We start from the raw sequence: 23,210 nt of genomic DNA, 5'->3' as shown, positions 1-23,210 counted from the left end.
CTGTAGGACTAAGTTGTTTAACCTCTTGGTGCTCTATCTGTAAAATGGTGTGGCGCTACCTGCTGCCCCTGGGCGTTATGAAGACTCGCCCGGCTGATAGGTGTAAATGTGGCGGGGTAGCACCTGCAAGAAGACCCGTGCTGCTTATCACAAGGTCACCTGTGTGTGTCATTTCCATCAGGGGAGCATAATTTAGTGCAGCAACATGCACATCTGATACTGAGGCAGATGCTCGTGTAGTGGTGAGTGCCATTCAGAGATGATGTAAATTCCTGCTAATCATTCCAACCTTCATCTTGGCTTGGCTGCTTATAGAATTGTCTGGTGGTCTGGACTTGTTCCTTCTGCCACCTTAGCTTTTGTGCCAGGTATCCAGTCCTACTCTTTTTTTTTTTTTTTTTTTAAGTGTGTTTATTTGGAGAGAGGGGGGCAGAGGCAGACAGAGAGGAAGAGCAAGAATCCCAAGCAGGCTCCGTGCTAGTAGCACGGAGCCTGATGCGGGGCTTGATCTCCTGAACCGCGAGATCATGACCTGAGCCGAAATCAAGAGTCGGACTCTTAACCCACTGAGTCACCCAGGCACCCCCAGTTCTACCCTTGATCAGGCATTCTTTTATTAAGGATTGAGGTGGTGATCTATCCTTTTTCATCTCTCAGTATCTTGCTTTTTAATCCTTTCTATCCTTGGCTTTTGTGATGCTGTTTACTACCAGGGATGCTCTTTCTTCATCAATCCCCCCGCCAACCCCCTTAATCATTTTTCTTTCATTCTTGGACCCTTATCTCTTCTAGTCCTAGGACTTTTTTGTTGTTGTTGTTATTTATTTATTTATTTATTTAAATGATTTTATTTTTTAACATTTATTTATTATCGAGAGACAGAGACAGAGCGTGAGCAGAGGAGGGGTAGAGAGAGGGGGAGACACAGAATCTGAAACAGGCTCCAGGCTCTGAGCTGTCAGCACAGAGCTCGACGCGGGGCTTGAACTCAAACCACGAGATGATGACCTGAGCGGAAGTTGGTCACCCAACCAACTGCGCCACCCAGGCACCCCTTAATTTGTTTTTTAATGTTTATTTACTTTTGAGAGGGAGAGAGAGACAGCGTGCGAAAAGGGGAGGGGCAGAGAAAGAGGGAGACACAGAATCTGAAGCAGGTTCCAGGCTCTGAGCTGTCAGCACAGAGCCTGACGCGGGGCTCGAACCCACAAACCTTGAGATCATGACCTGAGCCGAAGTTGGCTGTTTAACCGACTGAGCCACCCAGGCTCCCCTAGTCCTAGGACTTCTGTGTAGCAGTTGGGCCTGTCAGCAGGACAGGACTACCTCCAGTTTTGATATCTCTCTCAGGAGAGCCACTTTTATTTTATTTTTTTTTTTTTTAATTTTTTTTTTTTTTTTAACGTTTATTTATTTTTGGGACAGAGAGAGACAGAGCATGAACGGGGGAGGGGCAGAGAGAGAGGGAGACACAGAATCAGAAACAGGCTCCAGGCTCTGAGCCATCAGCCCAGAGCCCGACGCGGGGCTCGAACTCACGAACCGCAAGATCGTGACCTGGCTGAAGTCGGACGCTTAACCGACTGCGCCACCCAGGCGCCCCAAAGGAGAGCCACTTTTAATCTCTAGCTGCTGAATAGCCATCTAGAGAGCTGCTATTCATTGAACCATCACTCCTCAAACTCCTGGCCTTTTTACTTTTTCCCTACCAAAATGTCCTGAATTTCTTTTTTTTTTTTTTTTAATTTTTTTTTTTCAACGTTTATTTATTTTTGGGACAGAGAGAGACAGAGCATGAACGGGGGAGGGGCAGAGAGAGAGGGAGACACAGAATCGGAAACAGGCTCCAGGCTCCGAGCCATCAGCCCAGAGCCCGACGCGGGGCTCGAACTCACGGACCGCGAGATCGTGACCTGGCTGAAGTCGGACGCTTAACCGACTGCGCCACCCAGGCGCCCCTAAAATGTCCTGAATTTCTGATACAGTATTCGTTTTCAGTTGCAGCCATAACCAGTTATCTCAGTGGCTTAAATAACCCATACATCTGTTTTAACAGTTCTATAGGTCTGAAATCTGGTTTGGGTCTCCCTGGATGCAAAAGTGTCCACAGGCTGCATTCCTTTCTTGCAGGCTCTAGGGGAGAATCTGTTGCTTCCTCTTTCAAGTTGGCAGAATTCAGTTCCTTGCGGTTGTAAGACTGAGGTCGTTCTTCTCTTGCTGGCTCTAACCATGCCCAGCTTCTGGAGGTGATGTATCCTTTGGCTCATGGCCCACTTCCTCCCATATTTAAAGCCGGTTCTCCTGTCACATCTCTCTCTGAACCTTCTGTAGTCACATCTTTCGAAATGCAGCTGGGATTTTTTTCTGCTTTTAAGGATTTAAGTGATTAGTTTGGGCCCACCTGGCTAATCCAGGATAATCTGCCCATCTCAAAGGCTCTAACCTTAATCACATCTGCAGAGTCCCTTTTGCCAGGTAAGGCAACATATTAATAGGTTCTGGGGGATTAGGGCATGGACATCTCTCTTGGGAGGGGTCACTATCCTGCCTACCACAGATACTGTCTCAGATGGCCCTACCCCAACTGCCACATAGACAGTTACAAAACTCCGTTAATTCTGCCTCTTGTAACTTCTCTAGCGTGCTCTCCATTCCTGCTGCTAAATCCTGTTTCAGACCAGCATTTCTAGTTTCAGGGTGTTAGGGAGTGATTTAACATCTTGTAATCTCTTCCTGTCTAATCTACATCATGGATTTTTGCCAGATTAATTTTCTTAAAACATGGCTCTGATGTCTTGGGTTCCTCCTCCCCCCATGGTTCCTTCAGTGGTGTAACTATGGAAGAAAATCAGTTTTTTAGCCTGGTGTTGCCTACCTCCCTCAGACTGGCACTAGCCTGACTTCTGTGGGTTTCTTGGGTGTACCCCGAGCCAGCTCCCTGTTTGGGCAGGTCTCCCTGCTCCGTTCCCACTGAGCCCTCTCCACTCCCCTGGGCCAGTCCTTCCTGATGGTGTTCTTAGACCTTTGCTCTTCAGAAGCCCTCAGAACTGTATTTGCTTTATTCCTTCAGTTGTTGATATACGTTTTTAAAATGTATTTATTTATTTACGAGTGTGCTTGTGCAAGCAGGGGAAGGACAGAGAGAGAGGGAGAGAGAAAGTCTCAAGCAGGTTCCACTCTGTCAGCGTGGAGCCTGACGTGGGGCTCGATCTCCTGAACCGTGAGATCACAACCTGAACCAAAGTCAATAGCTGGACGCTTAGCTGACTGAGCCACCCAGGGACCTGGATACGTTTTTATTTCCCTTCTAGGATTACTGCATGAAGGAAGCAACTAGAAATGAATCATGGGATCTTGGGCTGGAAGGGACCTAAAGTTTTATCTCATAACATGGCTGCCGTTCTGAGTATTCTACCTGGTCCTTCACGTCTTTCTGATCCTCCTGGCCCTGAATGTAAAGCAGATGTGTGGTGGCGTGATCGGTTTTGCCGGGGAAGGGATGGACTCTCCGGTGAAAGCCTGGGTGTCAGGGGAGGTGCGCTGACCAGCTTCCTCCTTGCCCCACTCTGGCTCCTCAGTGCCTGCCCTGGGCTCTTAACCTTCCTCTCTGGGGCCAGACAGGTTAAATCCAGTCTTCGCAGGGCATGACATTTTTGGTATTCTGAAGATTTTTTGGTTTTTCTCTGCCAAGCTAGACAATCCCAGTTCATAGGAGAGGTCAACAGCATTTAGACCCACAGATCTGTCTCGTGCCCAGATGTAGGGGTTGTCAGCATTGGTGAAGAGGGTACTTTGATGGGCTTCACAGGCAGCTGAGCATTGTTCTTAATGCCTGACTTGAGGATCAAGGGGCTGTGTGTTGCCACAGTTTTGTGAGTGGGATGACTGGGAAGTCCAATGTTCCATTCCTGTAGCGGGATGTGTACCTCAGGCTGTGCATACAGAGTTGTGTAGCTATTCTCATCTGGCTCTCCCAGAACCTGGGTTACTTTGAAAGTGGAATGACTTGGGAATGCAAACTGGTACAGCCACTCTGGAAAATTCCTCAAAAAATTAAAAATTTTTAAGATCTACCCTATGACCCAGCAATAGCACTGTAGGAATTTACCCAAGGGATACAGGAGTGCTGATGCATAGGGGCACTTGTACCCCAATGTTTATAGCAGCACTTTCAACAATAGTAAAATGATGGAAAGAGCCTAAATGTCCATCAACTGATGAATGGATAAAGAAATTGTGGTTTCTATGCATAATGGAATACTACTTGGCAATCAGAAAGAATGAATTATGGCCTTTTGTAGCAACATGGATGGAACTGGAGAGTGTTATGCTAAGTGAAATAAGTCATACAGAGAAAGACAGATACCATACGTTTTCACTTTTATGTGGATCCTGAGAAACCTAACAGAAGACGGGAAGGAAAAAAAAAGTTAGAGGGGCGTCTGGGTGGCTCAGTCAGTTAAGCAGCCGACTTTGGCTCAGGTCATGATCTCGAGGTCTGTGAGTTCGAGCCCCTCGTCGGGCTCTGTGCTGACAGCTCAGAGCCTGGAGCCTGTTTCAGATTCTGTGTCTCCCTCTCTCTGACCCTCCCCCGTTCATGCTCCGTCTCTCTCTGTCTCAAAAATAAATAAATGTTTAAAAAAAAAAAGAGAGAGGGAGAGAGCCAAACCATAAGAGACTCTTAAAAACGGAGAATAAACTGAGGGTTGATGGGGGGTGAGAGGGAGGGAAGGGTGGGTGATGGGCATTGAGGAGGGCACCTGTTGGGATGAGCACTGGATGTTGTATGGAAACCAATTTGACAATAAATTTCATATTAAAAAAAAAAAAAAGTAGAATGACTTGGCCTGGAAGGGGTTACATGCAAGGAGTGTGTGTGTGTGTGTGTGTGTGTGTGTGTGTGTGTGTGTATAATATATATAGTATATACTGTCACCATATCTGCAGTCAGTCTTGTCTATACTATAGAAAGACCTTTCCTGACCCACCCAGGTCAGGAGGTCCCTGCCCGGCAGTCCCTGCATCCAGTTACCCAACTCACTGCCTGGAATAGGGCTTGGCATAACAGGGACCCATAGATGTGTTGGGGATCAAAGCTAGAGGCGGGGTCCACATGCACTTGGAGCAGCCACTGTATGACTTTAGTCCAGCAAAGCCTGTTGCTTGCATTCCTGGTTTTGCTGCTCACACTTGCCCTTGGAAAAACCAGCCTGGGAGAGCCCTGTTCTTGCCCTTTCAGCTGGTGATAGATAACGGGTTATGCCATCTGTACAGGTGCTGAGTGGGAGGGTTCAGAGATGATGAAGGCCTGGTCCCTGCACAGGGTACTTCTTCTCCAGTGACAGATGCTAACCAAGCTGGTTAGACCTGTTCTCCTCCCATGTCTACAGCTGGCACCCGGGCTAGGAACCACAGCTTGTTTCTTCCTCTCTCTTTCCTTGGTGTCTTCTGCTCTTGCTCCTTTCCTCTTCTCTCCTGCCACTGCCCCCCCCCCCCCCAAAAAAAAAGGCAAGACGCTAATCCTCAATAATCAAATCAGGTTGTGCTTTCCCAGCCAAACTCCTGACCAGTGTGCACTCCTAAGAGATTAGGTACAGACACTCGAAACGGAGAGATCTTTGGTGAGGTGCCAGCCAGTCTTCTCACTCCCATCTGTTGCCCCTGAGTGTGGGCGCCCCTGCTGCCCCAGATGCCTTTACTTCCCCAATGCTTACGTTCCTCATTAGAATGCTGCCTACCCCCCCTCCCCACATCCCCCCAGCCTTTGGGAATGTTAGCTGGCTGTTCCCCACAGCATCTTGTGGCCTTGGTCTACTCACTCCAACGCTGGCCACCCTGTGGTGTGCCCTTCCTTGGGGTCTTGCCAGGAGAACTGGAGGGAGACCACCTGTAAGTCCGTGAACAGGAGGACCCCAACTGTGCGGGCTGCTTCCACTGTCCCAGTTCCTTTGGAAATAGCACCTGTTCTCTCAAACTCCTCTAGCCCTTCAGCTTCAGAAAAAGTGAAGAAGAAAAACTGAAAAACTAAAGAGGGGGACCTCCTTCAGGTTGCATGAGCCTTCTTAATGACTTTGTAGACATTCTAGCAGGACTTGAGGACCTCAGGAGGAGGAGAAAACCACCACATATATATATATATATTTTCTAACACTCATATATATCCAGTTTATTTCCAAAGTTCTTTAAAACTGTGGTATTAATTCTTAAAGTAAACAAGGTTGCCTAACAGCCTTTCTTTCTCCCCTGTTTTCTTCCCACAGGCTCAAAGATTTGGAAAGAGATAGCCTTACAGAAAAGGTAATCCCCATCTTAAATTTTATTACCAAATGTGATTATTTGACAGACACTTTGTGCCTCAAGCATTTTTTTTTTCACGTACGTTTGTTTTTGAGAGAGAGAGAGAGAGAGCGTGCACGCAAGAGTACCCAAGTGGGAGAGGGACAGACAGACAGAGAATCCAAAACGGGCTCCAGGCTCTGAGCTGTCAGCACAGAGCTTGATGTGGGGCTTGAACTCCTGAACCAGGAGATCATGACCTGAGCCAAAGTCAGACACTCAACTGAATGAGCCACCCAGGTGCCCCTGTGGTTCAATAAAAGTTTAAGTTGGAGTTGGCTTATCCCCAGTTTCAAGGATAACCTAAATATTCTTTTTCTTAAAAATTTTTTTAATGTTTATTTATTTTTGAGACAGAGAGAGACAGAGCATGAATGGGGGAGGGTCAGAGAGAGAGGGAGACGCAGAATCTGAAACAGGCTCCAGGCTCTGAGCTGTCAGCACAGAGCCCGGTACGGGGCTTGAGCTCATGAACCGTGAGATCATGACCTGAGCTGAAGTCGGACGCTTCACCGACTGAGCCACCCAGGCGCCCCTAGATATTATTCTTAATGTGCTGCTAATTTGGTTCATTTTTGGTAACTCATTGACAAGTTTCCCAGTCTAGGTTCCACACCATCAGTTCTGAATTGTAACTTATCCTGGTCTTATTCCTCAAAAGCGCAGTTTTTCCTACAACACTGTTCTAGGTCTCTGTCCCACATCTAGCCTTTCGTTTTTCACCACTCTGGAGATACATTTGTTAAGATCACATTGTACCATCACAAACGTGTCTTGTGAATATTCAGTTTTTTAAGGCTGAATCAGCATTGCCTGCCATTCGGTTATTTTGTGATCAGGCAGCTTAATTATCTGTGTATTAGTCCATTAGTTAGTAACTCGGGAGTTTGAGGACATCTAAACCTATATTCTTCCCTTAGGAATGTGTGAAGGAGAAATTGAATCTCTTGCATGAATTTCTGCAAACAGAAATAAAGAATCAGTTATGTGACTTGGAAACCAAATTACATAAAGAAGAATTATCAGAGGTAAGTCACTTCTTGACATCCTGGCGTCTAGGAAACATCCCCTCCCGTGTTAACTCCTGTGTGACCAGGGAGGCAGAATCCTCCCCAGCTCTCCCTGTTACCCAATAGTTATAAAGGAAATGCGTGTTTCCTTATTCTCTTATTGCCACGTGTTTGCATTCACTGCTACTTAAATTATCCTTTCCTGCTATAGGAGGGCTACCTGGCTAAAGTCAAATCCCTTTTAAATAAAGATTTATCCTTGGAGAATGGAGCTCATGCTCTCAGTCGGGAAGTGAATGGATGTCTAGAAAACGGGAGCCAGACAAGTGGTGAGGACCGCAGAGTGGGAATGGCAGAGGAAAACAAATCCCCCAAACCTGTTTCCAAACTTTACACACCCAGAAGAAGCAAATCCGACGGAGAGACAAAGTGTAAGACCCCTTGACTCCTTTCATCTTGGTGGAGACTGGCTGTCCCCTTACACGGTACCAGACTTGGAGCCATAGGTCCCCTGGGGCGGTACTTCCTCGTTTGTTTCTTGTCTATACTTCCTAACTAGGTTAGATGTATATGCTGTACTTCTTCAGATTTTTTTCTGTAACCAAATATCGAGCATTAGATCCCAAAACAGCTAAACTTACGCTGTATAAGGTAACAGGAGTTATTAATACTTATTGTTTCTAAGTTCTATGCCTGTTGAAGCTAAATGTATAGACTCCTTCCCAATTTGTAGTCAAAGTAGCTCTTCTGGAATTTTTAAAACTCAAAGAGCATGGGACTTGAGTGCAGGTTGGGTTCTTGGCCACTTTATCTTTTGATGATCTGAGAGTTTGTTTCCTTGTCTGGTTCAGGGTTTGGCCCCTCCAATAAGAGCTCCAGTAACATGGCTCAGCAAACTGGCAGGTGCTAATTGCTACCTTTATCAAGACTGTTCCTGGTTAGAACAAGAGAAGGGTACTTAATCTTCAGAACCTGATTCTCTGTGCTATCTTGGTAATGCCAAAGAACTGCACCTTTTCTGTGAACTTTTTTATTCATAGTGGCTTTTTTTGTTTCTTTTTTCTTTAAACAGCTGAAGTTTCATCTAGCCCCAGGATTACAAGGCAAACTACCAGGCAGACCACCATCCTATCTCATTTCTCAAGGGGGTCAGTATATAATGAATCGACCACCACCTTTTCTTGGGGCCAACTGTTTCTGGTAAAACAGGAATGGAATTAGGGTATAATGTAGCAATTTTTTTTTTTTTAAGTTTTATTTAGAGACCGTGGGGGAGGGGCAGAGTGAGAGAAGGAGAGCGAGAATCCTGAGCAGGCCCCATGCTGTCTGCAGAGCCGGATGTGAGGCTCAATGAGATTATGACCTGAACCAAAATCGAGAGTTGGACACTTAGCTGATTGAGCCATCCAGGTGCCCCTAATTTAGCAATTCTGACTTCCACGTTGCATAGGTTTTCATCTTGCAGTTTTTTTTATTAAATATTCACGAAGAGCATTTCTCAAGACCTCCTGTCTACTTACTCTTATAGGAACCTTCAAATATACACAAAACTAGCCAGGACAGTAAAATGAACACCAAGTACCTGTCCCCCAGTGGCCATAGTTATCAGCTGGCCATCTTTTCATCTGTACCCCTGTAAACTCTCCCCCAACTGGATTGCTTTGAAACCCATCTCAGATATGTCCTTTGAATTTGTTTTTAATGTTTATTGATTTTTGAGAGTGAGAGAGAGAGAGCACGAGTGGGGGAGGTGCAGAGAGAGAGAGGAAGAGAGACAGAATCCGAAGTAGGCCTCAGGCTCTGAGCTGTCAGCACAGAGCCCAATGCAGGGCTTGAACTCATGAACTGTGAGATCATGACTTGGGCCAAAGTCAGACGCTTAACTGAATGAGCCACCCAGGCACCCCCTCAGATGTCATTTGAAACCCATCTCAGAAATGTAGATTTCTAGATGATAAAATATTTTTTTAACCTTTTATTCATATTTTTCTAGAATTACTAATGTTTAGCAAACATGTTTTATCTTTTTAAAAAGACTAACTCTAATATTTTCATACTTTATAAAGCATAACAATTCCTTACTATCAAGTATGTAACCAGTGTTTGTATTTTCCCATGTGTGGCAAATTGTGTTTACTTGATTTGTTTTGAAGCCCTTCAAATTATAGATTCCTTTTTTCTTGCCATTTATTTGAAGAAATTAGCTCACTTGTCCAATAGAGTTTCTAGGTCTCGTTGACTGCATCCTTTGGTGGTTAATGTCTTCCTTGTCTTGTTTCTCGTAAACTGGTAGTTAGGTTTAGAAGTTGGATCAGATTCCGGCTCTATCATTTTCTGAGACTTCTTCACAGATGGTGCCGTCTTTCCATCAGAGGCATGTGATGTCTCTTCTGTGATGCCAGCGGCTGTCGATCGATGTCTAGCTCCATGATTTCTTAGGTTTGCAAAGTGGTGCGCTTCTAACCCGTCACTCAAGAGTTAAAGCCTCTTTCGATATCCTGGCAGTGAGGGCATTTCCTTGGAGGGAAGAAGGCACCCATGCCCTGAGTCTGTCTTAAAGAGGCCGCCTTTGGTAGGGAGGAATACAAGTCCTCTCATGCCTGGTGGAGGTCTGGGGTCTGGCGAAGCTAACGGTCGGCTTTCCTGTTTGTGTCAGCCCTGCCAAACGGAAACCTGAGGAAGAGCGTGAAAAAGCGAAATCGGATGATCATGTTGAGGAAGAAAAAGACCAGGTAGGGCTGACATTATCAAGTTTCTTCTCTCTGCCTTCTTTTGGTATTTTGCTGGTAGCCCTGACTTTACACTTGACCTATCTAAATGGACTTGAAGTGACCAAGAAGGTGTTAGGACCTTCTGTCCCTGGACCCGGGTAGTATGAAGTATGTCACAGTTAGGCCTGAGGGCTCCACAGGCCCCTGCTACTCACAAGGCAGCCCCATGACTTCAGAGTCTGTTGCTTCCTATGTCTGCTTTCTTACTTCTCTAGCTGACAGGATTGGCCATCAACTGTGACATTTTATTCTTTAAATATTTATTTTTAAGGCTTATTTATTTTGAGAGAGATGGAGAGGAGAAAGTGAATCCCAAGCAGGCTGCATGCTGTCCACGCAGAGCCTGATGCGGGCTTGAACCCAGGAACCGTGAGATCATGACCTGAGCTGAAACCGAGAGTCAGATGCTCCACCGACTGAGCAACCCAGGCGCCCCTGTTTATTTTTTAAAGCTTTTTTAAAAAAATGTATTTTTTTTTGAAGTTTTCTTAATTTTGAGAGAGAGAGAGAGCGAGAGAGCAGGGGAGGGGCACAGAGAGAATCCCAAGCAGGCTCTGCACTGCCAGAACAGCCTGACACGGGGCTCGAACTCACAAACCACAAGACCATGACCCTAGCTAAAATCAAGAGTCAGACACCCAACCGACTGAGCCACTCAGGTGCTACTTGTTTTCCTTAAGTTTATTTATTTTTCAGAGAGACAGAAAGTGTGAGCCGGGTAGGAGCAGAGAGAAAGAGAGAGAATCCTAAGCAGGATACGCGCTGCCTGCTGCGGAGCCTGACTTGGGGCTTGAATCCATGAACCATGAGATCATGACTTGAGCTGAGACCAAGAGTTGGATGCTTAGCCAAGTGAGCCACCTAGGTGCCCCAAATGTTTATTTTTGAGAGAGAGAGAGAGAGAAGGAGGGCAGAGAGTGAGGGGGGAGAGGGAATCCCAAGCAGGCTCTGCACTGTCAGCGTAGAGCCCGATGCAGAGGTTGAACTCACAGACCATGAGATCATGACCTGGAGCCAAGCTCAAGAGTCGGATTTTTTTTTTTTTTTTTTTTAAATTTTTTTTTTTTCAACGTTTATTTATTTTTGGGACAGAGAGAGACAGAGCATGAACGGGGGAGGGGCAGAGAGAGAGGGAGACACAGAATCAGAAACAGGCTCCAGGCTCTGAGCCATCAGCCCAGAGCCCGACGCGGGGCTCGAACTCACGGACCGCGAGATCGTGACCTGGCTGAAGTCGGACGCTTAACCGACTGCGCCACCCAGGCGCCCCAAGAGTCGGATTTTTAAAAAAAATTTTTTTTTCAACGTTTTTTATTTATTTTTGGGACAGAGAGAGACAGAGCATGAACGGGGGAGGGGCAGAGAGAGAGGGAGACACAGAATCGGAAACAGGCTCCAGGTTCCGAGCCATCAGCCCAGAGCCCGACGCAGGGCTCGAACTCCCGGACCGCGAGATCGTGATCTGGCTGAAGTCGGACGCTTAACCGACTGCGCCACCCAGGCGCCCCAAGAGTCGGATTTTTAACCAACTGAGTCATCCAGGTGCCCCCAAAACTTTAATTCATTAATTAATTAATTTTGAGAGACTGAGAGCAGGGAGGGGGTAGAGAGCAGGAGAGAGCGAGAATCCCAAGCAGGCTCTGTGTTATCAGCGCAGAGCCCAATGTGGGGCTCGATCTGACAAACTGTGAGATCATGACCTGAGCCAAAATCCAGAGTCGGGCGCTTAAGTGACCGAGCCACCCAGGCACCCCCAGCTGTGACGTGTTTAAAGCATTTGCTTCTGCCATCCGTAGCTCCTTTTCCACATCTAACTTGTCTAACAGCAGAGCATTAGAGTTGCTGTATGTAGTGTAATAATGCTACTTAGACCTCATAGGTTAGAAAACCAGTGGCTTACTGAAGGTCTTTGATACAGAAGATGTTAGTCTGTGATGGTACTTTCCCTTGTGACTTGAGGCCCAAACCTAGATAATACCAGATGGTCGCACATCAATTTTCTTTTTGATTTTGCTGCAGGATTAGCTATGTACGTTGAAGGGAAGTCTATAGGTTTATGTGTGGGTAGTAAATGCCTTACTACTACTGATAGAGCAGCCGTGGCATTATTGACTTTTGGGGCTAGATAATCCTTTGCTGTGGAGGCGGTGGGGCGGTCCTGTGGTTTATCGCATGTAGCAGCGTCCCGACCTCTACTCACTAGATACCAGTAGTAATCCCCCTCTCCCCTCTCAGTTGTCACCACCAAAAATCATCGTCAGACACTTCCAAATTGGGGGGAGGGGTAAAATTACTCTGGCTGAGAAGCACTGGGCTAAGGGGTATCAAGTGTCACCGGGCTACCACTCTCCTTGAGGTAGGCTTGACAACCTGTTGTGAGACCCATGGATTCTGTTTTTAGAAACCACATGTTACTGTCCATGACCTTTATTCTGATGTCTATAGTTAAGTTTAGGTTACCTGCTTTTAAGTGGGAAACTGAGGCACAGAGGGAACCATGTGTTCAGATCAGTGGCCACGTCTCTTGTCTCTTAGGAGAAAGCATTACAGACAAAACAGGCTTGCTCTTGTAATATCAATAGCTCTCTTCCACATGCACCTGTTTTAGAGTGGTTTCTTGCACCCTAACCTTTTAGAAGGCTTGTGTAGCCTTTTCATCTGGCTTTTCAAGAAACCTACCATTTCACTGGCAGTTTGTGTGAGGCCTGGGAGGCTTTGTTTATGAAGGCTTGTAAAAACATTGTCGCAATGTGCTAGATAAGACTTGGGTATCCAGCCAGCAGTGTCAGATAGTTTTGTCACATAAGTCCTCATACAGGGATCATCTTTTTTAGTCCATTTAAAGTTACGAGAACTGATTATGTTTTATTTATTTATTATTTTTTTTTTTAATTTTTTTTTTCAACGTTTATTTATTTTTGGGACAGAGAGAGACAGAGCATGAACGGGGGAGGGGCAGAGAGAGAGGGAGACACAGAATCGGAAACAGGCTCCAGGCTCTGAGCCATCAGCCCAGAGCCTGACGCGGGGCTCGAACTCACGGACCGCGAGATCGTGACCTGGCTGAAGCCGGACGCTTAACCGACTGCGCCACCCAGGCGCCCCTGATTATGTTTTAAAAATGGGTATTACAAGCATTTAGTAAAACTTCTAAATAGTATAAAAGGATGTTTGGTGCATAGATCTCCCTTCTTCCTGACCTTCCAGAGCGGGGAAGAGGCAAGGATTTATCAGTTTCCTCTGTTGTCTGAGAGAGAGCGAGAAAGAGACTTAGTATGAAATCTACCATTAGAGTTCTCTAGAGAAACAAGATGTATGTGTAAGATTAATTTTAAACTTGGCTTCTGCGGTTAAGGCTGGTAAGACTACAGCATGCAGGACAGGCCAACAGGCTGGAGACTCAGGGAAGAGCTGGTATAGATCCAGTCTGAAGGCAGCCTGGAGGCAGAGTTTTCCATCTGCACCTACATATACCACAGATTTTTGTGTATGTGTTGCCTATAATAGAATACAACAAGGTTCTGTGTACTTCCCTAAATTTCTCCAGTGGTATCATCTAGAACTGTAATACCTCAGCAAAACCAGGAAAGTGACCTCGCTGTACAATCTAGACTTTATTCAGATTTTACCAGTTTTCGCATGTGTGTATATGCACTCACGTGTGTGGAGTCTTGTAAGCTCTACCCCAAACAGGATCCAGATCTGTTTCGTCACTGCAGTGTATCTATCCCTCTTAAATACACGTAGATACCCTGGAGACGGCAGACAGTGTGAAATGGTACACCAGGGCGTTCGTCCGGGAAGAGCTAGTGTCCTCACTTCCTGCTGTGAATCCCAAATTACTATTTTGTTTTTTCCTAATATTAAAGACTTCCTGACTGGGGGTGGAGGATCTTTGATTCTTTTATAGAGCGTCGCTGGAAACCTCTGGTACGCGGGCATGTGCTGGGCCGACTCCTGGGCCTCCTTCGTTTTGAGGGTAGTGGGACGGCACTACCAGACTGATGCTGATTACCCAGATCTTTCCCTTAAACCCAGCCCCCCCCCCATTTTTAACTGTGCCAAATGTATTTAATACTGTCACTCATGCTTTTCATGTTGATCTTCTTTGAAATGAATGTTCTTGTCTTCCTTCTCTCCACACAGGAGGAAAAGAGGCGGAGAGTTACATCCAGAGAACAGTAAGAACGATTAATATACCTGTTCTGTACAATGTGCAATCTTCATTACCGAAATTACTTTTCTGCAAAGTTTTAAAGAGCTTTATTGTGAGTTGCCATGGCGACCATAGATGGCTCAAGAATGCTGAATTTGGGGTCAGATTATTAGCCTTTAATTCATGTAGAATTCTCATTGCAAAGAATGAATTGAGGGGAACCGGCCGTTGTCAGAACCAGATTTAAAGGTCTGATTAAATATTAAAGTCGTATGTGCCTTTCAGGGCCTCTGAGATGGAGATTGCTCTCTGGGGTAGGAAGAGGAGGACCTTAGGAAAACTGCTGGCAGGGGAGGGGTTGGGGAAAGTCACCCTTGGGGTGTGTGTTACTTTGCTTGACAGAGTTGCTAGACCGCTCCCTGCAGAAGAACCGGAGAGAGTAGGACCTGGAACACACATGGAAGAAGAGGAGGAAAGAGACGAAAAAGTAAAGCCTGGTCACATCCGAGTTTGTCCATTGTACTTTACTTGGAGTCCCCGTTCGGTTTCAGGAAGGGGGTCACCGGGAGGGGGGCCACGTGTAGGAACAAAAGGACTTTCTCTCCTGATCAAAATGATCTTGACTTTAGCCAAAATGCTTTCCAGACTTCTTTTTCTGTGATTCTCTACCCAGAAGGGGGGTTGTGTGGCTTTCGTGATAAGGACACTGCGTTAGGCTTGGGGAGCAGCTGGACCTTCTGCTATTCTATCAGTGACAGTACTTCAGTCTGTGCCCCTGCCCATCTGCCTGCCTCGCTCACCAAGTCTTTGTGGGAATCTGACTTTCAAACACAAGGGGTGCTGAAATTCTATAGCATCATCCAGATATAAAGTTGCATTCTTTTTTTTTTTTTTAAGTTTATTTATTTTGAAAGAGAGCAAGCATGCAAGCAGGGGAGGGGCAGAGAGAGAATCCCAATCAGGTTCCACGCTGTGAGCACAGAGCCCACGTGGGGCTTGATCTCCCCAGCTGTGAGATTATGACCTGACCTGAAATCAAGAATCAGCCACTCAGCCAACCGAGTCACCCAGGTGCCCCTAAAGTTGCATTCTTCATGGCGATCAGACCAGATCTCCCCAGGTCTTCCTCAGACCTCCAGTTTCTTTGTACAATCCGAATTTAAAGTTCTGTGAAAGACCGATGTGCCACCTGAACCCCCTCGAGGAGAGGATAGGGGAGGGAATGGGGGTTTGATAATGGGAAGCTTACCATTGGACAGTGTTGTCCTATATGACAGAAGGGCTAACGTTGGGCAGCCACCGGTGACAGGGCAACATTGGGTCCTGTTTTGGGATGTCTAGCTGTTTCAGGTGGTTCAGTGTCTGACTCCTGAATTCGGCTCAGGTCATGATCTCATGGTTCATGAGACTGAACCCCAAGTTGGGCTCTGTGCTGAGCATGGAGCCTGCTTAAGATTCTCTCCCTCTCTCTGTCCCTCCCCCGCATGCATGTGCCTCTCTCTCTTTCTCTCTCAAAATATCTAGAAGTTTCTTACAAACTTGGATGGAGGGTAAAGGATGGGTGTCTGTTATTGCTCTAGTTGGGGATCAACTAAGTGAGTGACCATTCTTGAAGAACCATTTGGTATAAAGCTAGCCTTCAATCGATCACCTCTCCTACCCTAATACTAGTTAGATAGCAGTTACAGTCTAGCTCATTTGGGAACAGGCAGTTCTAGTGGGCTTGCTCAACTACCCTCAGGGCGTGTTGGGCAGGATTGAAATTCCTTGCCTGTGGTCAGACTCCCAGTACCTTTTCTTGCAGTAGATGGGTCTTCAGTGTGTTTCTTCTCTTAACATCACTAACCCTTGTGGTCTCTTCACAAAATGTGGAGTTTGAGGCCGAATTCACTCGGGACCTTTTCCACAAAGGTGTGTTTAGCTCTTTTAAACTTGGGTTCAAAACGATCGTCATCAGTGTTTGAGGCGGAGCACTTGTTGAGAGTGGGCCATCCTGTTTCATGCTTTTATTATAGATTCCTGGTTCTGTTAGCCAGTTGCCTGTGAGGTCGTCCACACGTACTCATGACGTGTGATAGAGGGGTTTGGGGGCAAAGCATTTAGATTACAGAGCTCTTAGATCCTGCAACTTCCTGCTTATTTACCACCCCCCCCCAAAAAAACCCAAAAAACCTTGCTATCTTGAAGATAGATCGTATTTACTCCCACCAGCTAGACTGTAGGATCAGTTTAGGTATTGTTTCCATAGAACAATGGAAAGATCAGGGCTAAATGGGGGAAAATTAACTAGTTTCTTTTTTACCCCCCTTCTTAGGAAGAAAAGAGGCTCAGAAGTCAAACCAAAGAACCGTAAGTATAGTTAACATGCCTTTGTACTTCCTAGTGTGAAAGTCGCTAAAATAAGTGTTCTGGTAAAAATAACGGGTTAGGCAGAGCATTAGGTACGTAAGTTATATGTGTGTGGGTGGTTCCACTTGGGGAAGGTTGGAGTACCGGAGTGAAGGCTGAGCTCAGCTGATCTTGACCCGAGGCCCTTCCTCAGTGGTGGTCATTCAACACGTAGTTTGTGAGGTAGTGAGAAAGGGCATCAAATGAGCTGCTGCGTTCCTCCCCCGTTGGCTGTGAGGATGTCAGGTAATTATGGTTGCTGAAGCTCAGTGACTTAAGACCTCATTTGCTGAGCTCGCAAGTCTGCCTCCTGGTGTCTGTTGACTGATCTTGGCCAGGCTTGGTGGAGATGATGGGGATGACCTAGCCAGCCCGGGCGTGCTTTTGTGGCAGTGGCAGAGTGCGAGGGCAGAGGTCAAGAGCACTTCAAGTCTCTGTTGACATCCAGTTGGCTGGAGGAAATGTCGAGACCGGGCCTGTGTCTAGGGGTGGGCAGAGCACCGAAACGGAGGGGCAGAGCCCGGAAGTGAAGATCCTGTGTGGCTAGTCGGCTTTCCACGGCTACTGATGCAGGTCACACATCAGACCAGCTGTCGTGAACCCACACGGGGTCCACCTCTGGGCCAGACACTTGCCTTCTGCCTCTGATAAAGAATTCCCATCAGGTTACGGGAAATCGATGGAGTCCTATTTGTGTGTGTGTGTGTGGGGGGGGGAGGTTATTTTGTTTTAAACTGTTCATTTAAGCTGTTTGTTTCATTTATATGAAATGTTGATGGCCTCTCTGAAGATCATAAGTTCTGAAGTCATAAATGGCTTTCGGGCTTCCTAAAGGGAAGACTTGCCCTTCAGCTGGGAAAGGCAGTCCATGCTCTGGGTCTGGGGAGGAGACCGTAAGCCATCACTGGGGGTGCTTGCAGTGGTGTCCGCCTCCCCGAGCTGATCGCGTGGATGTGTCCGGTTTTGTGTGACAGAACACCTAAACTGAAGTCAAAGGAGGAGCTGGACCGAGAAGGAAGAACAGGAGTGCAGGCCGAAACGGATGAAGGAGACGAGAGGGTAAAGACTGAATCTTTGCTTCTTAAATTCCACTTTTCTTCTATTCCCATTTGGTCGGGACACGTGGTGTGGGGCAGGGCTCTGGGTTCAAATCCAGCCCTACCTCCCCACGGGGCGACTCTGGGAAAGTTCCCTAATCCCCCTCATGGGGGTTGGTGGTTGTCTCATGTCTGTGTGTACAGTGGTCTGCTTCCCTGTAATGGTGGACAGGGCCTGTGTGCACCTTGACGAAGGTGTGTGCGCGTTTGGCTGCACTTGATCCTCCCCTCGGACGCGCCAGCCACACCTGTGTTGCTCTGCCAGCCTCCTAAGTTCCGAGTCTAGGTCTCCCCGTCCTGCCAGCCTCCCCCGTTCAGCTAAGTGAACATATTTAAACTCTGCAACTTTATGCATGGAGTGGGGCAGGGCCTTCGTACAAGTGCAGGATGGCAAGGTCATCTGCAGGGCGGTCCTGCTGACTGAACTCCAGGGAGGGGAGGTTCGTGCACTGGGGGGCCGCAGCACGGGACTCCCCAGCTCTATAAGCCGTGTGGTCCCTGTCTAAGAGAAGTCCAATTGGGATAATCCCAGGATTGTCTGTGGTTCTTCTGTCTCTTGAGATTTAGATGGTGGAGCCCATGGTCACGGACTTGCTGGGTCATGCACTTCCTTACTTCTGACCTGGCTGGCAACAGGCATCCATTCTTGTTCTGTGGCGTTTGACCCTTTTGGTGTCGCCTCCAGCGTGCTCTGCCATCTTAGCTGTCTCTCACCTTTTCTGTCCAGATATTGGTTATCTTGCTGTCGGCACTTGCCTGGAATCCCTGCCAGGCCCCCTAGAGAGATCCTAGTGATGGTGTCAGACCGCCCATTCTCTGCAGACACAAACTGGCGGGAGCTCTTGCCTCATGGTAGAAAGAGATGGAAGGATCAAACATTTGACCCTTTCTAATATTGTTGGCTCTCCTATTTTTTTTTTTTTACGTTTATTTATTTTTGAGACAGAGAGAGACAGAGCATGAACAGGGGAGGGGCAGAGAGAGAGGGAGACACAGAATCTGAAACGGGCTCCAGGCTCCGAGCTGTCAGCACAGGGCCCGACGCGGGGCTCGAACTCACGGACCGTGAGATCATGACCTGAGCCGAAGTCGGACACCCATCTGACTGAGCCACCCAGGCGCCCCGGCTCTCCTATTTTAATAAACCTAACAGACTTGTTAATCTATGAAGATAAGCTCAATAAATTTATCAGAAAGTTATTTAAGCTCAGAAGACACTAGATTGTTTATATATAACAAGGAGTTGGTGACAGAGTTGGGAATTCTTTTATTTCTTAATTTTCCATGCTAGATTGCTAAGTTTTGTCCTTGTTTTTCCTGCTGTCCCGATACCTTTCTATATGACATCTTTACCTCTGACCAGACGACAAAAGGAAGTATAGGCATTTGGCCAACATAAGGTACATGGGTATAATCCCTTTTACAATGAGGTTTTCTGGGACAGAGTTGGCAAATTATGGCCCAAATCTGGCCCTTTGCCCATTTTTATAAATTTTTTTGGAACACGGTCGTGCCTTTTCACTCCTGTGTTTTCTCTGGTTGCTTTTATGTTACAATGGTAGGACTGAGTAGTTGTGACACAGACCACGAGCCTTACAAAATCTGAGAATGTTTTCTGGCTCTTTATAGAAACCGCCTGCCCAGTCCTGGCCAACTCTTGCTTGTAGGGGGTTAGGGAATGGAGTTAAAAATGTGAAGTCTCCTCTGTACCCTGTAGGCCTGTGTAGATTTTCCTGTTCTCCAGTTTCACGGTGCTGTGATCATTAACTGGTACTTTCAGTTTGGTCTTGCTCTTTTCTCAGAAACTAACTTTTCCCCTCTATCTCTCTCCACCCCTGTTTGACTCTCGCAGGATGAAAGGAGACCCAGAAGTCAACCCAAAGATCTGTAAGTGGTTGAAATGCTTGTGCCTTTGTGCTGTGCTTTGTGTAATTTTTGTTACTGAAATTACCATTCTAGAGATCGGTGCTGATGTAGAGGTTTACACGGAGGTGCTGATGTGCTCAGAAGACTGGATCCGCTCGGGCAGGGTTGGATAAGAAATTAAGCTGGGCCTCCTCTGCCACTTGGGTGGCCGTGCCACCCCTGCACGTCTTGTGGGTCCCTTCCCTCCCGGCACTTCTCGCTTGGCCTGCATTGGAGGGGTCACGGGGGCTGCTTTTGGAGTTCAAACAACTTACCAGTGCTCCTTTTAGAGCCACTGTGACAAGGGGCTTTCTTTATTGGATCGGAAGAATCTTGCCCAGATATATTCTGAATATTTTGCTTTTCAATATGGAGGCATTAGTTTTTGTTTTCGATGTGAGTTGGCAATAGGGTTATTCTGAGCAAAGATTTGGCATATGTTTATTTACCTAACAGAGCTGCCAAACGGAGACCTGAAGAAAAAGAACCTGAAAGAGTAAAACCACAAGTTTCTGAAGAAAAAGATGAGGATGAAAAGGTAAGCTCTTGTTTTTTAATCCTTTGTTTCCTACATCCCAAAGTGACTTTTTTTTTTTTTTAAGTAAACTTTTTGTTCTGGAGACATTCGAGCATACCCCGAAGTAGGCCGAATAGGGCAGCAGGGCCTCGTGTTCTCATCGGCCTGCCACAGCTCTCTGCTCATGGCCAAGTGTTTGAGTCGGTCCCTGCCTGTTCTCCCAGCCTCCCTCACCCCTGGGTGATGCTGAACGAATCCCTGACATTACTGAGACAGTTACAGAAGAACTTCCTATAAAAGGACTCTCTTCTTAAATATCCCCACAAGGTCATCATTAATACAATGTCAAAGGTCTAGTCTGTTCAGATTTCCCTGCCTAGAAAAAAGAAACAACGGGGACTCTGAATCGGGACCCAAACAAGGCCTATACAGTGAATTTGGTTTCTGTTTGTCCTGTCTCCTCCAGAGTCTTACCCCTTCATCTGCCTTGCAATTTATGAAGGGATCTGGCTTACCCATAGAGTTTCTGGGTCCTGGTGTTTTGTTGTTTGCGCCCCTCTTGAGTTAAACCTCTCTCCAGCCCTGTCTCCTACAGACTGATGGTTAGGTCTGGGGGCTCGACCAGATGCAGGTCCTTTGTTGCCCAGTGGACTCTGAGGGGGTGCCAGGTGCTTCCTGTCATGTCACACCGGAAGGCACAGTTGTCTATTTATGGTGTTAAGACTGATCCATCCATTGTAAAGCTTCTCTCTGCTTCTTACCTAATGTTTGTAACAGTCATTGCTTAAATCTGTTTCACTGGGAGCTGCAAAGTGGTGACAGTCCACAGTTCTCTCATTCCTTCACTCGCCGAACAGAACTCCAGAAAGAAGTTTCCTCTTTTTTTAATGGTAGACTAATCCAGTGGTGCACTCTGGGTGGTTTAAACAACAGACGTTTATTTTTCCACAGTTCTGGAGACTCAGAGTCCAAGATCAGAGTGCCGCCAGGGTTAGTTCCTGGTGAGGCCTTTCTTCCTGGCTTGCCGACGGCTGCCTTCTCACTGCGTCCTCCCAGGCTCTTTCCTGTGTGAGTGTGGAGGGAGAAGAGGGAGCCTGGTGTCCCTTCCCCTTCTGAAGAGGACACCAGCCCTGTTGGATTAGGGCCACCCTTAGAACCTTGGTCACCTCCTTAAAAGCCTCTTCTCCAAATACAGCCACATTCGGGGTTAGGGCTTCAACATGAACTTTAGAGGGACTTAATTCAGTCCATAGACCCCTCATCAGTTGTTTATTTGCCTTGAGGTACTGCTTGTACGGGTAAGCTAAGCTTTTTTTTTTGTTTTTAATGGTTTCTGTTAGGAGTCTCTTAAGGAAGTCTTTAGTTACAAGAATTTTGAATAGAAGACTCTAGACACTGGAGATGGCTTGGACCTCACTGGTCCCTTGACTCTCTTCCTCTCTGCCTCTGACTAGGTTTTGTGATAACTGTGTATATAAAATTGTGGAGCATTGGTGCGCCTGGGTGACTCAGTCAGTTAAGCATCTGACTTCGGCTCAGGTCATGATCTCATGGTCCGTGAGTTTGAGCCCCGTGTCAGGCTCTGTGCTGACAGCTTAGAGCCTGGAGCCTGCTTCAGATTCTGTGTCTCCTTCTCTGCCCCTCCCTTGCTCGCACTCGGTCTTTCTCTCTCTCTCTCTCTCTCTCTCTCTCTCTCTCTCAAAAATAAATAAATATTTAAAAAAATGTAAAAAATAAAATTCTGGAGCATTGTCCAGATGTAAAATACTTTTGTACCCTCTTTTGTTCTCTCCATTTAGGAAGAGAAGAGACGCAAAACTACGTCCAAAGAACCGTAAGCACTTATTGTTGTCTTGGTACAAAGCGGATCATATTAAGATTCTCATTCTAGAAAAAAAGATGAAGGGGTTTTAATGAATTGCTAGAGCAGCCTTAGCTTAGCTTTATTTCTTATGGAGTCTGTGAGCTCAGGACCCAAACGCTCCAATTCTGCATGAGGCGGGTCCCCTCCTTGTGGTACAGAGACACCGAGGACCTGGCACTTCTCCCTCCAAGGCAGCAGCTGGTGCTCACCTGTGTCAGTAGATTAGGTGTAACTTGGGTAGCTTCTCACATGTTCCTATAGGATTAAAAACACACAAACTATGTTCTGCTTTATTCTCAGAACGGAGAAAAAAATGGCTCGAACCAAAACCGTGGTGTCCTCCAAGGTAAACCCACAACTGGGAGTAAAACGGGTGCTGTGGCGCTGGTGGGGTTGCCCAGAGCCGGCCCTCTGAGTGCTGTTTGTGTTCGTGCCCCCAGCCCAATCCTCTGCGGTGTGTTCAGTGTGGGCAGTACCTGGACGATGCCGAGCTGAAGTACGAACAGCATCCCCCCGACGCAGTAAGTTCCGGCTCTACTTCCCGCCTTCTCTTTCCTGCCTCTGCCTCTGCCTCTGCCTCAGCCTAACGGTCGCTGTCTCTCAGGTGGATGAGCCACAGCTGTTGACAAATGAGAGACTCTCCATCTTCGATGCCAACGAGTCTGGCTTCGAGAGTTATGAGGCCCTTCCCCAACACAAACTGACCTGCTTTAGGTAACACACATGCTTCTGCTTCATTGTAATAGAGCACTTTCATGAAGGCGCCGAAGTTCTTGATGTCCTCTTGAGGTTCTTTAGCGTTTGACCCGTAGCCTTTCTCAAGTTGCTAACGCCTCCTGGATCAGAGCCCCAAAGATGGTGGGAGTGTAGTAGATCTCCGCTGTGTGGGTTGTTAAAACCGTACACGTCTAATCTTCAGTCTGTACGCATCCTGAAGCTCATTCATCCAGATGAGGGCCAACCATGTGCTAGGTAGGTACTGACTTAGGTGTTATGGGTACAACACCGTGGGTCCCTGCTTTCGTGGGGGCAGAAGCTAAGTTCTGCGTGTCAGGTGGTGGTAACCGCGGCACATGTGAAAGGCATGGTGAGCAGAGAGGGGCTGGGAGAGTGTGTTTGGGACAGAGGGAAGTGACTCGAGCAGAACCCTTCGTGGCATAGAGCGT

The 23,210-nt window shown here is 46.9% G+C and overlaps 1 protein-coding gene across 3 annotated transcripts in view; it reads left to right on the top strand.

The window, feature by feature from the left end:
• Positions 1–23,210, top strand: part of DNMT1 (DNA methyltransferase 1) — a 47,727-nt gene that overhangs the window by 3,554 nt on the left and 20,963 nt on the right. For 2 of the 3 annotated variants that reach the window (XM_047095534.1, XM_047095536.1), the window contains exons 2-16: positions 6,261–6,297; positions 7,257–7,364; positions 7,558–7,777; positions 8,419–8,494; positions 10,003–10,078; positions 14,264–14,298; positions 14,676–14,760; positions 16,588–16,622; positions 17,636–17,720; positions 19,611–19,645; positions 20,120–20,201; positions 21,980–22,014; positions 22,345–22,390; positions 22,485–22,565; positions 22,649–22,758. In XM_047095534.1, coding sequence (XP_046951490.1) covers positions 6,261–6,297; positions 7,257–7,364; positions 7,558–7,777; positions 8,419–8,494; positions 10,003–10,078; positions 14,264–14,298; positions 14,676–14,760; positions 16,588–16,622; positions 17,636–17,720; positions 19,611–19,645; positions 20,120–20,201; positions 21,980–22,014; positions 22,345–22,390; positions 22,485–22,565; positions 22,649–22,758 — 1,146 coding nt within the window. Of the gene's footprint in view, positions 1–6,260; positions 6,298–7,256; positions 7,365–7,557; positions 7,778–8,418; positions 8,495–10,002; positions 10,079–14,263; positions 14,299–14,675; positions 14,761–16,587; positions 16,623–17,635; positions 17,721–19,610; positions 19,646–20,119; positions 20,202–21,979; positions 22,015–22,344; positions 22,391–22,484; positions 22,566–22,648; positions 22,759–23,210 lie in introns of those variants that run through there. The other variant, XM_047095535.1, reaches the window with a different exon arrangement.

Source organism: Lynx rufus, unplaced genomic scaffold (genome assembly GCF_022079265.1).
Source record: "Lynx rufus isolate CCGP_SWC_20201006 ecotype Redwood Valley unplaced genomic scaffold, mLynRuf1.p SCAF_4, whole genome shotgun sequence".
Taxonomy (NCBI): domain Eukaryota; kingdom Metazoa; phylum Chordata; class Mammalia; order Carnivora; family Felidae; genus Lynx; species Lynx rufus.
This window is presented reverse-complemented; position numbering and strand designations above follow the sequence as displayed.